The 15,386-nt window shown below is 46.2% G+C and overlaps 1 protein-coding gene across 1 annotated transcript in view; it reads right to left on the bottom strand.

Annotated features, from left to right (window-relative positions):
* LOC140389031 (uncharacterized) overlaps positions 1 to 14,477 on the bottom strand; it is a 101,869-nt gene extending 87,392 nt beyond the window's left edge. Inside the window, exons 1-2 of the mRNA XM_072473197.1 lie at positions 14,411 to 14,477; positions 10,120 to 12,084 (exon numbers count right to left, since the gene is read on the bottom strand). Of these exons, the coding sequence (XP_072329298.1) occupies positions 10,120 to 12,079 (1,960 nt within the window). The 5' untranslated portion in view covers positions 12,080 to 12,084; positions 14,411 to 14,477. The remainder of the gene's footprint in view (positions 1 to 10,119; positions 12,085 to 14,410) is intronic.
* Between the last annotated feature and the right edge of the window lie 909 nt (positions 14,478 to 15,386).

Below are 15,386 nucleotides of genomic sequence, written 5' to 3'. Positions count from 1 at the left end.
CCGGCCGCGTTACACTCAAGTCAGAGCACAACGCAGCCGGAGAATCCTGGGAGAGCCCTCCAGCGAGCCTGCCAACAGCCTCCGCACCTCGCGAGATGCATCGGATCCCGCGAGGCGTTGGAGTCGGAACAGCCCCAAATGGGCGGGACCAAACACTGCTCCCGGAAGTTATGACCTACCTGCCCGGGATCCACCGGCCTCTGTCGGTTCTCTGGCCTCCCCAGCGAGGCTGCAGCCGGGCGCCAATCAGTGCTGGTCCATATAAACCTGGAGCAGGCGCAATGATACCTGAGGGTGTCCTGGACTGTTGGAGACAGCAAGATGGTCAGGGTAATTGCAGGGTAGCACCAGGCCCTCCCTGTGGAACATGGGCACCGTGGGCACTGCCCAGCTGCCACCTTGGCACAGCCACCCGGATGGCATGGCCAAGCGAGCAGGAGCTCTGCCTGGGTGCCAGGGTGGCAGTGAAAGGGCCAGGGGCCAAGGGGGGCCATGCCCATAAAATGAGAGTGGAGGGCGGTTTGAAAGGTGGGTGAGTGCAGGAGAGGTAAGTAGGAGCTTCCGGGAGTTTGTGGGGGTGATGGGTGGGGGTTCTAGAAGGGAGGGGGCTGCTGTCAGGGGGCTTGGGGGAGTCTGAAGAGGGGGGACCCCCAGGGACCCAATAGCACGGTGTCCTCACTTGGGCGGTGTAGGGTAGTGTCCATCTGTGTGGGGGGTGACATTGCCCATGGGTGGGGATGTGGGGGACCCACAAGCTCACAGAGATCGGGGCACCCTTTCAAAATGGTGGCCTGATCTTTGAGTTCAGCTCCCCAGTGCTAAAACAAACTCTAAATGTGACCTAAACTGGTGAGAAACTCTCCAGGGCCCAAAAAGTGACTAAGTGTCATTGAATAGCGGTGGGGAACTCGCCGGCAGAATCGGTGGGAAACTGCCTGAAAACCCCGCCACAAATTAACCTGGGGCACCTTTCTCTGGTTGTTCCAGGGAGTTTCCTGTCGGCTCTGCCGGCGAGTTCCCCACCGCTATTTAATGAAGCTCTGGGTATGATCCGCCGGCCACGTAGCACTCTCCCTTGAGCGCTGTGAGCCGGTGAATGCTGGGAGAGCACTCTCACGGGCTTCCCAACAGTTTTCGCGCCTCGGGGGATTCACCCAAGCCACACGTGGGATCAAAATCTGAAACACAGCCGCAAGGGTCGTGACAAAACGGCACGCACCAAACTCACCCGTTATCCACTGGCAATGCGGGCTCTACCGGCCTCACCAGAGAGGCTGCAGCTGGGCGGCGTTCAGTACTAGTCCACACAAAAGTGGACCAGGCAGAATGGCACCCGGGAGGGGTCTCCGAGGCCATCGGAGACTGCTGCCTGGTCAAGGTCAGTGCAGGGTGGCTCCCTGGTCCTCCCCCTGGAATGTGGGCACTGGCACTGCCAAGGTGCCAGGATGGCAGAAGCACTGCCTGCATGCCAGGGTGGCAGTGTAAGGGTGTCCAGTTGTCAGGTCGCACTACCAAGGGCCAGGGGGCGAGGTGGCCCTTGCCCATGACAAGAAGGTGGAGGAGGTTTCTGAGGGGTGGGGGATGTGTACGGCAGGTAAGTAGGGGCCTCCAGGAGGTTGGAGGGTTGATGGGTGGGGCTCCTGGAAGGGAAGGGGTGCTGTAAGGGAGCTTGTGGAGGCCTGAAGAGGTGAGCTCCCAGGGGCCCCATAGCAGGGTGTCCTCACTTGGGGAGCGTGGGGTAGTGCCCATTTGTGTGTGTGGGGGGGGTGACATTGCCCATGGGTTGGGGGGGGGGGCCGCAAGCTCACATAAAGATCGGGTCACCCTTTCAAATGGCAGCCCCATCTCTGGGTTCAGTTCCCCAGTGCAAAAAAAAATTCTACCTGCGTGGTCCCTGGCCTCAGTGCGTCGGAAAAGAATCTTGCCGAGGCGCAGCGTGGCCGGTAAAGCCGGTGTCGTGTTGGGTGTTCCGCTATACAAATGAACCAACGCGGTTGTAGATGGTACAACTCTGTTTTATTACTCTTGATAGCAAATTCTGTTAACTCATGGCTGTGGTTCGTACTTTACCCGTTAACCTGTGGATCCAGCCCTAACACTATCTTAGAGAGGAACTCAGCACATGGTGTATGTCTGAGTGGCGCGCTGTGAGCTCTGTGCTCTGAGCTATCTCCTGCTGGAATGAACGGGAACTGTGGTGTTCCTTGTTTCATAGTGCGTGTGCTCTCACTGGTGATTGGCTGTGTTGTTGCGTGTGTGTTGATTGGTCCGTTGATCTGTCCATCAGTGTGTGTGTGTGATTGCATCATGATATGTTTATATGAATATCACGACAGCCAGGAGACCCCACTCCCGGAATTTACCTGGCTCGCAACACCTCGTGAGCACGGTAGCATAGTGGTGAGCACAGTTGCTTCACAGCTCCAGGGTCCCAGGTTCGATTCCTAGCTTGGGTCACTGTCTGTGCGGAGTCTGCACGTTCTCCCCGTGTGTGCGTGGGTTTCCCCTGGGGGCTCCGGTTTCCTCCCACAGACCAAAGATGTGCAGGTTAGGTGGATTGGCCACGCTAAATTGCCCTTAGCTAAGGTGGGATTACTGGTTTACTGGGATAGGTGTGGGCTTAAGTGGGGTGCTCTTTCCAAGAGCCGGTGCAGGCCCGATGGGCCGAATGGTCTCCTTCTGCACTGTAAATTCTATGATTCTATGATTCTATGTTGCAAGGGGAACCCCACCCACAATGGGTGGGATCACACTTTAGCAAATCTGCATATTAGAGCGAGGCAGTAAGCCTCGCTCTAATGTGCAGATTCCCGAGGTATCTGAGGCTTTGAGATTCAATCCCTTCACCTCGGAAACCTCAGTGTGCTCCTATTGGAACTGGTCTCCACAAACGGGGATCAGATAGAGCAGCACTCGTGGTCTCCAAGGGGTTTGGAGGCCCCCAGCTGGATGTCCTTATGGCATGGTGGTGCCTGACACTGCCAGCCTCACACCCTGGCACTGCAGCCTGACAGTACAAGCATGCCACCCTGGCAGTGCCACCTTGGTACCATCCAGGCAGCATTGCCAGCTGGCAGGGGCACTGCCAGGTTGGCACTGCTAAGGGACTGCCAATAAAATCATTAGGAGCCTGATTCTCCCAAAAATATTCTATGATGTGTAGATGCCGGCGTTCTCCACGGCGGCCTTCAGGACGCACGACAACACAGAATCGCAGAGCAGAAACCTATAGCCAAGCTCCGCACACGTGGGTACGGCCTCAACCGGGACCTTGGATTCATGGCGCATTACATTCACCCCCCACCATCTGGCCTGGGCTTGCGAAATCCGACCAACTGTCCTGGCTTGAGACAATTCACACCTCTTTAACCTGGGGTTACCCCTATCTCTGGATCCGTAAAGACTTAATTACCTGCAAACGCTCACATTCAAAGCATTGTTTTGCATCTTTGACTTTGTCTATATATATATATATATATATATATATATATGTTTCTGGAACATACCTCTTCATTCACCTGAGGAAGGAGCAGTGCTCCGAAAGCTAGTGTTTGAAACAAACCTGTTGAAAAATATTCTAAGTTAATTTGTGGTGGGTTTTCGAGCCAGCTCTGCCGGCGAGTGCCCCACTGCTGCTCAATGACAATTAGTCACTTTTTTGGGCCGTGGGGTGTTTCAATGGTTTCGCCCACATATGCCCCCCCAAACCCCCTTACAGCACGCCCTCCCTTCCAGGAACCCACCCATCACTCCCCTAACCTCCCAGAGGCCCCTACCTACCTGCCCTGCACTCCCCCACCCTTCAAAACGCCTTCCACCCTCATTTCATGGGCATGACCCACCTCTGACCCTGAATCTTGGCATTGCCACCCTGGCACCCAGGAAGTGCTCCAGCCAGCTTGGCAGTGCCACATAGCCACCTTGGCAGTGCCAAGTTGGCAGTGCCAAGGTGCCCACGTTCCACTATCCCTGACCATGCAGGGGCCTCCAATGGCACGGGAGGCTCCCTGAGTGCCGCTCCGCCCCGCCCCATCCACGTTCTTGTGGACCAGCACTGATTGGTGCCTGGCTCGCTGTGGTGGCCGGTGAATCGAGGGGTACTGGTACATCCCGGGTAGGTAGACCTTAAGTAGGTTTAAGACCTACTTCAGTGAAGGCCGTTTGGTCACGCTCCATGATGGAGTTCCCATTCCAATGCCTCACGGAGCTTGGGTGCATCCCATGATGCGCGGGTGCATTCCACGAGGCGCGGAAGCTGCCAGTAGGCCTGCGGGAGGCCCGCGGGGGGCCTCTGCCGCCATTCACCGGCCGTGTTGTAAGAGCGCAACGTGGCCAGAAAGCCACGCCCATAAAATAGGAGTTTTACTATATTATGAACAAACTTTATGAATTACCTATTGTAAATTTATTATATAAATGTTCTATATGCAAAAGTGAAATAGTAAATAACCAAGTTCACAAAAATCCACTGCATCATTTTGACAGATGTGTCACTTCCTGCCTCAAAATCTTTGCCCAAAATGCCAAAACACCAGGCACGATTTTCCCAAAAAAGAACAAAGTCCCCGAGCGATCGCGTTTGGCTACGTGTTTCCCGGCATTCGCACTGCTGAGAAACACATGGCTATTCAACACAACACGTGTTGAATAAGGGGTTTCAGCAGGGAATGCACAGCCAAGGCCGCACCTAGCCCCGTTTCGACAGTGGGGAGCAACGCACGCTGGAACCCGCCATTGTAGCAAGAGAATGGTACCCCAATTTTAAATCTCCATGGCCCCCGAAACAATCCCTGACCTCCCCGCAGATCGAATGCAATATGGGAGGGTCCCTGGCATTGCCAAGCTGCCGAGGTTGGCATTGCCAAGGTGCCCATCTGGCAATTCTTTGCACGCGTGATCAGGCCCGCCATGGGTGTTGGGAGATAGGTATGGGGGGCAGCCGGGGTCCTCCCATAGTGTTTTTGGGCTGGGGGGGGGTCGAGGATTGTTTCTGGGACCTCAGAGATCAGGGCGCCATTTAAAAATGCGTCCCAATTTTTCATTACACTGGGGAGTTCCAGCAAGCGAGCTCCCCACTGTACAAAACGGGGCTATGTGCAGCCTCGGCCGCGTGCTCCCTGTTCAGGCCCCTTACTCAACGCGAGTTTTTGAACACTGTAAGTGCCAGGAAACACACAGCTAAATGCACTTGCTTGGGGACTTTGGGACAATCTTCCAGCCTCGTTACACCCGCGCTCAAGCGTAACGAGGCCAGTGAATACTGGGAGAGGCTAAAAACAGGAAACTGAACGTTAAGAAGATGTCAGCGACACTCCAGCAGATCCATAGCTGTTTGGAGGAGTCCCAGAGGCTACAGGTGCAGGAGATTTGGCAAGCAATGTGTGGCATCAAGGCCAACACTGCTCAGGTGGCGACCGCAGTGGATTGTCCTTGAGGGATCTGTGCAGAAATGCTGTATGTATGAACATAAAGGACACCCTTATATACCATTTAGCACATATTTATTAAACCATTTCAAATAAAGCAACACAATCAAACAGCACATTGCTCATTTTAATCAAAGCGTTATATAAACGAACGTTTAATTCATTTGGATCTAAATTAAGCATTTACATCAGGCATAAAATGACTTCTAAACTGGCTAGCACATTATAATGAACAGGCTGATTGCAATAGTACAGGACAATTGCTTAGAGTGAGCACATTTCGGGGTTAGGCGATGTACTGCTTTTGCACCCAATATACAAAGCTTTAGTGCAACCTCAATCTGAAGAGGCTGGGCACAAAGCACCGCACACTCTTGCTATTGGAGCAGGAAGCCCTTGGATAAGATATAAATCACTACCATTTCCCCGAGGGAAAACAATGGATGCTAAACATCTGACAGATAACCATTACAGTTAAGGAAATAACATTTGGCAGCAATGAAGTTGTATTGTGTCCAGAGTATATGTAATTGGTCAATGTAACAGTAGATGACAGCAGTGTCATTTATGGCAGTTGAGTAAATGCAATGTAAGTTAATTGTATCTGCTTATGACATCCTGAAGTTGTAGACAGGATGGTTAATGCAATAGTTTAATGGGGTGCTTAGAAGAACATTTGTCAATGGAAGTCTGTTATCTGCCTCTAAAGCAAGCAAAGGTATTTCATTAACTGGGCCTTCTTCCTATGGTTAATGATCTTTCAGCATGGGACATTGAATACTCATGTTGACATTGCACGCAGAATGATTCAAAAGGCTTAGGCCAGACTATATAGTGCAGTGTTTTTCAAAAAAAATTTCCGGGGAACCATTTTTACCAACCGGCCAACCTTCGGGACCCAACCCAGCCGGCCTTTGCGGCCCACGCCGGCCGACCTGCGCAACCCACCATTTTCTCTTACCTTGTTTGTCGCTGACAAAAATGGAGGAAATGGTTTTGGGTCCCTTTGGCCCCAATGATCCCTTTGTCCCCTCCGAACTTGAAAAAGAAAGTCTGCGACCATATAAAAAAAAATGCGGCCGCACTGCGCATGCGTGCCCGATCATCGGTGCGCATGCGCAGTACGGCCGAATTTTTAAAAATCTGTCCCTGGCTATTTTGAAAGTCGCTCGCAGCCAGCATTATTAAAAGCTGGCTGCTGCAGCTGTTGCGCGCGAATTTGCGACCCTCCCGACACCCGTCCGCAACCCACCCGTCGTGCCCCTGAGTTTGACAATGCCTGATATAGTGGAATGTCTTGGTCTGTCAAGTTAACATGGTCCCAATCAACTGGGAGCGGCAAAAAATAAGGATTTAAAAGCTAAAGTAATTTGTACGTTCGGGGGAGGAAGTGTAAAAGACCTCTCAGACCCTCAAAGGAGATCAAAACTAGATGAGGAGGCCACTCTGGCCTGATTACTGTTACTGGGTACCTACTTATTATAAAACCATACATGGATGAATTGAAGTTGCCATAGTCCCAGATGACTATAGGTTGCTTTCCCTTTGAGGGGGAGAGCTGACTGGTGGTGATTTCACCCGAGGATCACCACATCTCAAGGGAGGGGCAAGGTTTTTTTTAAATTTGAGGTGCCCTATTCTTTTTGTTTCCAATTAAGGGGCAATTTAGTGTGGCCATTCCACCTACCCTACCCTGCACATCTTTAGATTTTGGGGGTGAAACTCATGCAGACATGGGGAGAATGTGCAAAGTCTACACGGACAGTGACCCGGGGCCGGGATCGAACCCAGGTCCTCGTCGTCGTGAGGCAGCAGTGCTACCAACAGCCCTGGGCGAGGTTGAGAAAGGTTGAGAAAATAAAATGGAATATGAAGGAGGTCTGGAATCCTGATTAACAATAGCTGAAGTTATCACAGCAATACCTGGCAGATATTAGGAGGTGTTAAAAGCTTAATATCGAGCTGAAGTTAGGTTAACTTTATAAATTATTGCTGCAGCCACGTGTACAATGCGTTATACTGCGCTGGTCACCACAATATAAAAAGCATATTTCAGCTGTTGACAGGGTATGGATGAGAGCTGGGATGAAGGGACTGAGAATGAGTAGTGATAATGAAAATTGCACCCATTCAACAGGAAAGGATAAGGTTGAGAGATGAAATATCGAGGCGGCTGTAACACTGTCTTATCCACCATTCAGAGTGTAATAACGGATAACTGAAATGAAATGAAATGAAAATCGCTTATTGTCACAAGTTACTGTGAAAAGCCCCGAGTCGTCACATTACGGCACCTGTTCGGGGAGGCTGGTATGGGAATTGAACCGTGCTGCTGGCCTGTCTTGGTCTGCTTTCAAAGCCAGCGATTTAGCCCTGTGCTAAACCAGTCCCTAACTGTGGTCCTTTGTAGCTGCTGGGTCTCAAACTTCATTCAGACAAGAAGCAGGGCCTACACAGCTACCTAATTCAATTAATGGAATTTATTATGCTACAGTAATTATATAGTCATGGTTCATTTAGTAGTGCTCTTGTTTCTGTTTCTAAACATTGTGGGTTCAAGAAACATTCCAGGACCTAAGCACGAAAATCAAGGTTCACATTCCTATGTAGTACTGATGACAAAACATAAATTTCTTTACCCGTCAGTCTGGCCTCAATAAAAGTTGAGATGGATTTGCAGGTACAGCATTAGTTATTTTATTTGACTTGCAAGCCTGATTCATTTCACAGAGGCACAGGACTAGTCTCCTAGACCCTTGGAAAATGAATGAAGAAGGAGACAAAGGGATTTCTGCAAATAGATTCAAATGGCATCAAGTTTCACATACACGATTCCCATAGGTCATCCTATACCCCTCCTGACCTGGCCATACATCCTGATTGGCTCACTTCTCATCCCTTCCTCTGGCCCCCTATTACCCAGCATCCTTTTCTCCTCCTTTGCTGGACACACCTCCTCCTTGCTTTGCCATGCGTTCTGAAATCCTTTGTCTGTGAACTCACCAAAATGAGACTGGCCTATCTCTACATTACAGTAACTAATATCTCTAAAACAATTATTTTATATCACATTCGTCACTGATGAAGTGCAGTATTGGTGGGGATGATTTATTTTGGATCAGACTTAACTAAGGTCCCAACTGTCCTCTCAGATATGGCTATTTCCAAGGAGAGGTCACGATACATACACTGGAAGCTTCCAGTAGTTAACAAAGTAGTCAACAATGATGAAAGGCAAAGGCAGTAAAGTACACAGGTCTTTGGCTCCCTGGTCCACACTGCCCGGGATCCTGCTCCCAGGTCCCTGCGCAAACTCCCTATTGGCGGGGTTCACTTGTTCCTGAGCTGGTCACATGGTCCGTGAGGCCCACCCCCTTCGAGGCTGCGCTACCACAAGGGGAGATATTCTTGGTTTCCTGGTGAAAATTTCTCCATCAAACAATCTACATTACAAAAACCGACGATTTGGTCACTATCACATTTCTGTTTGTGGGGGTTAGCTGGGAGTAAAGTGAAGGCTGTGTCTCCTACATTACAACAGTGACTGCAATTCAAAAACACTTCACTGGCTGTAAGGAGCTATGGGACGTGGTCACAAAAGGTGCTACATTAACACAAGTTTGTCTTCCTGGCTGCTGGCATCATGCACATCTTCTGCCTTTGAAACCACTCAGCACGTTACAATTTTTGGCTACTGTAATTTATCGCCTTTAGCTAAGTTGCCTTTTCTTTTTTGTTATTCCACAAATTTCCCATTACGTAAATTTACAATTGGACTGCAAAGTAAAAGATTTGTGAGCTTGTTTCCAGGGATGGGGTATTCAGATAGAGTTGGAGAAGCTGGGGTTGTCCTTTTTAGAAAGGAGAAGGTTCAGAAGGCGAAGGGTGAAGATGTTCAAAATCATGAGGGGTCTAGGCAGAGTAGGTAGAGCAACTATTCCATTGGCAGAAGATTCAAGAACCAGAGGACACAGATTTTAAATTGATTAGCAAAAATAATAATGGTGACATGAGGATAAGTTGTTTAAGACAGCAAATTGCAGATTCAATTACGGCTTTCAAAGGGTTTTGGATAAGTACCCAAGGGAAAATATTTGCAAGGCTATCGGAAAAGGGCAGGGGAGCATTACTATCTAAATTGCTCCAGCAGAGATCCCGCATGGCACAATGGGTCTGTTTTGTAACCATTCTGCAATTCCTCTGTATTGTGACTGCTTAACATTCCTGCATTATATTCTTCTCCTTCATTAATACAGAAGAGTTCAAAATTTCTAGAGAAAATAAAACAGCAGTTCCAAAACCAATGGCACAAAATTTTTCGTCATTTTAAGTGGATGAAAGGAAATTCTTGCAGAAAAGCTCCAGCAAGATGCTTTAAACACCAGCGAAAAAAGCATTAAGGATCGAATTGACAGCGGGCAATTTAAACTACTTACACTTAGCTCATGAAATTTGGCAACCATTGTCACCTATATGTCAATGAAACTTAAAAGGAGTGAATTTCCCACACCTCAAACAAGAAATGATATTGACATTTAAGTGAAGTTATAACTGGCTGTTAAAGGAAGGAGCTCTCTGTGTCCATCACCTGCCATGATTTGCAATATGGTGGAGGCTTATTATATGAATTCTTCACCCAAATGCCTATTAATTTATGCCTCATTCATACCCTGGAAAATCTATCCTATTACACCCTGTTCAGAAAGCCTCAAAAGAACAACTGGTACAGTGAATGCATTCATCTGATGAAACAACATTTTTCGACTAGCAAACAGAATAGACAAAACAATAATTAAAAGGAATAACTGTATCGCACCCAGAATTATATATAGAAACAAAATGACTTTGCATGGAATATTTGCATGTCCCAGATTCTTAATATTTCTTATTCTTGCATTATGAAACATTGTTCTAGGTGTTGAGTAGCTGTCGGTTACAGGGGCTGAAGAAGGATCACCCAGTGTTGTAAAGTTCATGGTCTCAGTAGGAGTGTTTTCCCTGATGACGGGGGTAGAATCTGTAGCTCTATGAATGGATGCATCAGTCACATTCCATGCCTGCAATGTGTCTGATTGTGCCGAACACCCAGAGCAATGCTGTTCTGTTAGATTCTTGGCTGTATGAAGGTGAGCCTCCAATTGTGCAGTAATACTGGTCAGTGAGGCGGAATCCATTGTGAGCTGTGTTGTTTTGGAGGTTGGGTTTGTTGGCAGGATGGGATGCACGGAAAAATTGCAGCTCAGTTGGCTATCATTCAATGTTCGGATAGGCAGGCCATAAAAAACGACTGGAGTTTCACAAATTATTTCATCAAGCTGAGTTACAGTCTTCTGATTTCCCAGAATCCAATGTTTTAAATAAGAAATACAACAGTCGCAGTTCCAACTATTGTTGTGCAACTGAACTGTCTCTAAATTTGGTAAGAAATCAAACAGTCCTTGTGGGACATTTTGCAACCTGTTCTTCTGTAATCGAATGGTGTCCAGGTTAGTCAAGTTATTGAAAATGTTTCCAGCAAGACAGTGAAGTTGGTTGGAAAATAACGAGAGGTACTCCAGTTTCCAAAGGTTACTAAATATGCCCTCACTTAAAACAGAAAGTTGGTTTTCCTCAAGCAAAAGCTTTTGAAGGTTATTAAGGCCACTAAACGTATTCTTTGAGAGGAAGAAAATGTTGTTTTGGTTCAAGGCCAACCATTTTAAATTTGTCAAATTACTGAACACATTATCTGGAAGAGTGACAAGCCGATTATCATATAAAAATAATTTCTCCAGATTCTTCATTTTACCAAATGTGCTGTCTGAAATTTGCACTAGTTCATTAGAATAAATTGACAATACCTTCAGGTAGGGTAAGTTATGAAAAATTCTTGGTGGCAGTTTAACTAATCTGTTTTTGGAAATAGATAATTTATTCAGGTTCTGCAATTGAGAAAAGGCATCACTAGATATATGTACAATATCATTAATATCAAGTAAAAGCTCAGTAAGATTTAATAGTTTATCAAAGAGGCTTGAAGGAATATCAGTAAGTCTATTTCCATATAGTCTAAGAATTTGAAGATTCCTTAGCTTGTCAAATATGTTTTCTGGAAGGGCACCGAGTATGTTCCCCCCTAAATGCAATTTAGTAAGACTCCCAAGATGGTCAAAAATGCCATTTGGAAGGGTTTGTAATTTGTTTCGATATAAATAAAGTTCTTCAAGTTTTGTAAGATTATCAAATAGACCAGGGTCTATTTTGATAAGGTTGCTCGTAATTAAATAAAATTGTTCAAGATTAACCAGTTTGTCAAGAACTCCAGAAGGCAGTACTTCCAATGAACTATTTGCTAACATAAGTGAACGAAGATGGTAAAGATTATTGAAAGTTCCTTCAGAGACAGAAGTCAGGAGACTTCCATTCAGCACAAGCTGTTTTAAAAATCTATGACCTGCAAAGCTGTTCCTTTCTAGCTTGGTTATCTTTGTGTTTACAATTTTTAGCACAGTTAGATTTGTCGGCAACATTGCAGGTACTTCTGTGAGTATTTTTCCCCTTCCATTTCCACATTCAGCGATAGTAGTGTAGCAATGACATTCCTCAGGACAGCTGAAACATTGGCTGATTATCTGCAAACTCACAAAGATATACAGGTACTGTGCTGTCATCATTTCACCTGCAGATAGAATGGACATGATAATGTTCCAGTAAGATTGCCTCAGTAAAGATCAAATTTTATTTCAAAAGTTGAGAATTTTTTAGTACATTTTTGTTGTTACACGGATAGAGTAATGACTTCAGCTTACTGCACTTATGCAGAATTGTAACAAGTCAAACGCAAAATTTGAACATTTTCAGTTGAGGAATTAAAGAGGTTAAATACCATCAAATTGAAAAGATTAATGCATATTGAGTGAAAAAAAACTAAACTTGAGTCAATCTAAATCCGGAACCATAAAAATTGCGATTGCCACAAAATATGCCTTCCACAAATATGAAATAAATGTTTTTCTTAATGGTCCTAACAAAATATTTCTACTATTGATAATGATTATTTGCAAATTGTAATGTAAGTGGAGAATAGACATCAAAGGAATGAAAGTCCACTTGGTAGAAGGTGTTCCCCATAATGGGGCTAATTGATAGTCAACACCTATTTCCATATAGTTAAGCCTGGATAGATGTAGTTTGACGAACCCATGATCAACACGTCCATTGGATCAATTACTAGGGGGCATAGGTTTAAGGTGAGAGGGGCAAAGTTTAGAGTAGATGTACGAGGCAAGTTTTTTACGCAGAGGGTAGTGGGTGCCTGGAACTCACTACCGGAGGAGGTAGTGGAGGCAGGGACGATAGGGACATTTAAGGGGCATCTTGACAAATATATGAATAGGATGGGAATAGAAGGATACGGACCCAGGAAGTGTAGAAGATTGTAGTTTAGTCGGGCAGTATGGTCGGCACGGGCTTGGAGGGCCGAAGGGCCTGTTCCTGTGCTGTACATTTCTTTGTTCTTTGTTCTTTGGATCATTTCTCTTTGAATGTGGTGTAGATTTGTCAATATTGGCTCCAGTTTTTGAAACTGTACCAACTTTTGAAGTGTTCAACTTCTTATAATGCTTCTCCTCCAGTAGAATAAAGGATAATTCCTCCCACACACATTCTCGGTACAGAATTGCATAATTTCCATCAAAAAAAAATCATCTAATTTAGATTTTAGTATAAGACCATAAGAACTAGGAGCAGGAGTAGGCCATCTGGCCCCTCGTGCCTGCTCCACCATTCAATGAGATCATGGCTGATCTTTTGCGGACTCAGCTCCACTTTCCGGCCCGAACACCATAACCCTTAATCCCTTTATTCTTCAAAAAACTATCTATCTTTATCTTAAAAACATTTAATGAAGGAGCCTCTATTGATGATGAATTCTGGCCATTTTGTTGAACCTTATTTTATATTCGTCACAATGGGCCAGTTGGATAAACGTTGTATCTGCTTTGGAACTGAACTACACGGATAGGAAAGATGAAGCTAGGTTCAGGTCACATTTGTACTGATTGCCTGATCGCAGACAAAGTAGTGGAAGGGACACAATGCTCGTGCCACTATGTTTGTGGCAGGGGGAACTCGCTAGTCTTCCCAAACTCTAAAAGCAATCAACTAACAATTCTAGTGTTCTAGTCCAATAATACAATCACACCACCCTAAGCTGAATTGCACGGAGAACATTGGAACAAATGTTTTTTTAATAATGTTTGTAACCAGGCTTTTTCCATGTGTTAAAGGGAATCATAGAATTGATCATAGAATTTACAATGCAGAAGGAGGCCATTTGACCCATCGAGTCTGCACCGGCTCTTGGAAAGAGCACCCTACCCAAGGTCCACACCTCCACCCTATCCCCATAACCCAGTAACCCCACCCAACACTAAGGACAATTTTGGACACTATGGGCAATTTAGCATGGCCAATCCACCTAACCCGCACATCTTTGGACTGTGGGAGGAAACTGGAGCACCCGGAGGAAACCCATGCACACACAGGGAGAATGTGCAGACTCCGCACAGACAGTGACCCAAGCCGGGAATCGAACCTGGGACTGTGAAGCAATTGTGCTAACCACTATGCTACCGTGCTGGAATGAGAACATAAGGTTTGAAAATGCACAACAACATAACAAGCACCTGAGAGGTTGGGCTCTTTATTATAACTGGTTGTACCAGAATAATTAAGATGTATTTTTCTTTCCAATAATAATCGGCTTGCTAAATATTTTAAATATGCTTTTTTAAATTCAGAATTCCACCATTTACAACTTCTCATTTCTACAGAAATGTATTTCCTGAACCAATTGGACTCTATCTACCATACATAATTGCAGTTATTTAATTTGTGCCGATCACTTCAATATCAATCTCCTCTATACTGCTTGCTCGGACACATCATTGCATTTTCTGAACATTTTATATCACATTACCAATAAATAAATTTGACTGTCTTACCCTCACTGAAGATGGATCCAGTTCACAGAAGACTAGATCTGTTTAATAAATGATTGTTCTTAAACAAGCAACATAAGGCAATTCAAGACAATGACTCCGTGATTTTCAAAAGGATGTGTGACTTTAGTATTCACATGATAAAGAAATGGACAGGAAGTCCTTTTGTCACATCCCACAAATGGAATGAATTTGCTCTATACAGTATCATAGATAAACAACATTGAGGGTTTGTTTAAGAACATACACATGTTTGGGGGGTGGGGGCTGTGGATTTATGGAGTCCACACGAGCGGGAAATTGAATCCTCCCAGAAATCGGCAATGTCTGATATCGAGTGGGGAAAGCAGCGCGACCCCGCCGTCAACAATGACGGGAAATTTCACTGTATTTTGCGGCACTTCGTGCAAAGATTGAGCAGGCACGGGTTTCATGATGATGGCTGCCAACGCCAAGAAGCATGCTTCCCTCAAATGTAACAATGTCACCGTGCAGTGGAGGCCCACCACGATGTCCTCTACCTACGTTCTGGGTAGAGCAAAGCCACCAATCCAGCATGGGAGGTGGTGGCAGTGGTGGTCAGCACCAATGTCCTCCAAAAAGGGTTAGTCAGCCAGTGCTGGAAGAGGATCAATGGTCTCCTCCATAAGAATAATAATAATCTTTTATTGTCACAAGTAGGCGTCAATGAAGTTACTGTGAAAAGCCACTAGTCGCCACATTCCAGCGCCTGTTCGGGTACACATAGGGAGAATTCAGAATTCTCAGCCGGTACGGGAATTGAACCCGCGCTGTTGGCCTTGTTCTGCATTACAAGCCAGCTGTCTAGCCCACTGAGCTAATGCAGCCCTCTGTCAGTTGAACTCACTCTTCTCATCACTCTCAACTTGCACACTCAGCCCCATCACACATCCACAGGGATTTCACTTAATGCAGGCCAAGGGACACCACCACACCCACATATACATTCATCTCCACA

The sequence above is a fragment of the Scyliorhinus torazame genome, chromosome 14, assembly GCF_047496885.1.
Source record: "Scyliorhinus torazame isolate Kashiwa2021f chromosome 14, sScyTor2.1, whole genome shotgun sequence".
In the NCBI taxonomy this organism is placed as follows: Eukaryota; Metazoa; Chordata; class Chondrichthyes; order Carcharhiniformes; family Scyliorhinidae; genus Scyliorhinus; species Scyliorhinus torazame.
This window is presented reverse-complemented; position numbering and strand designations above follow the sequence as displayed.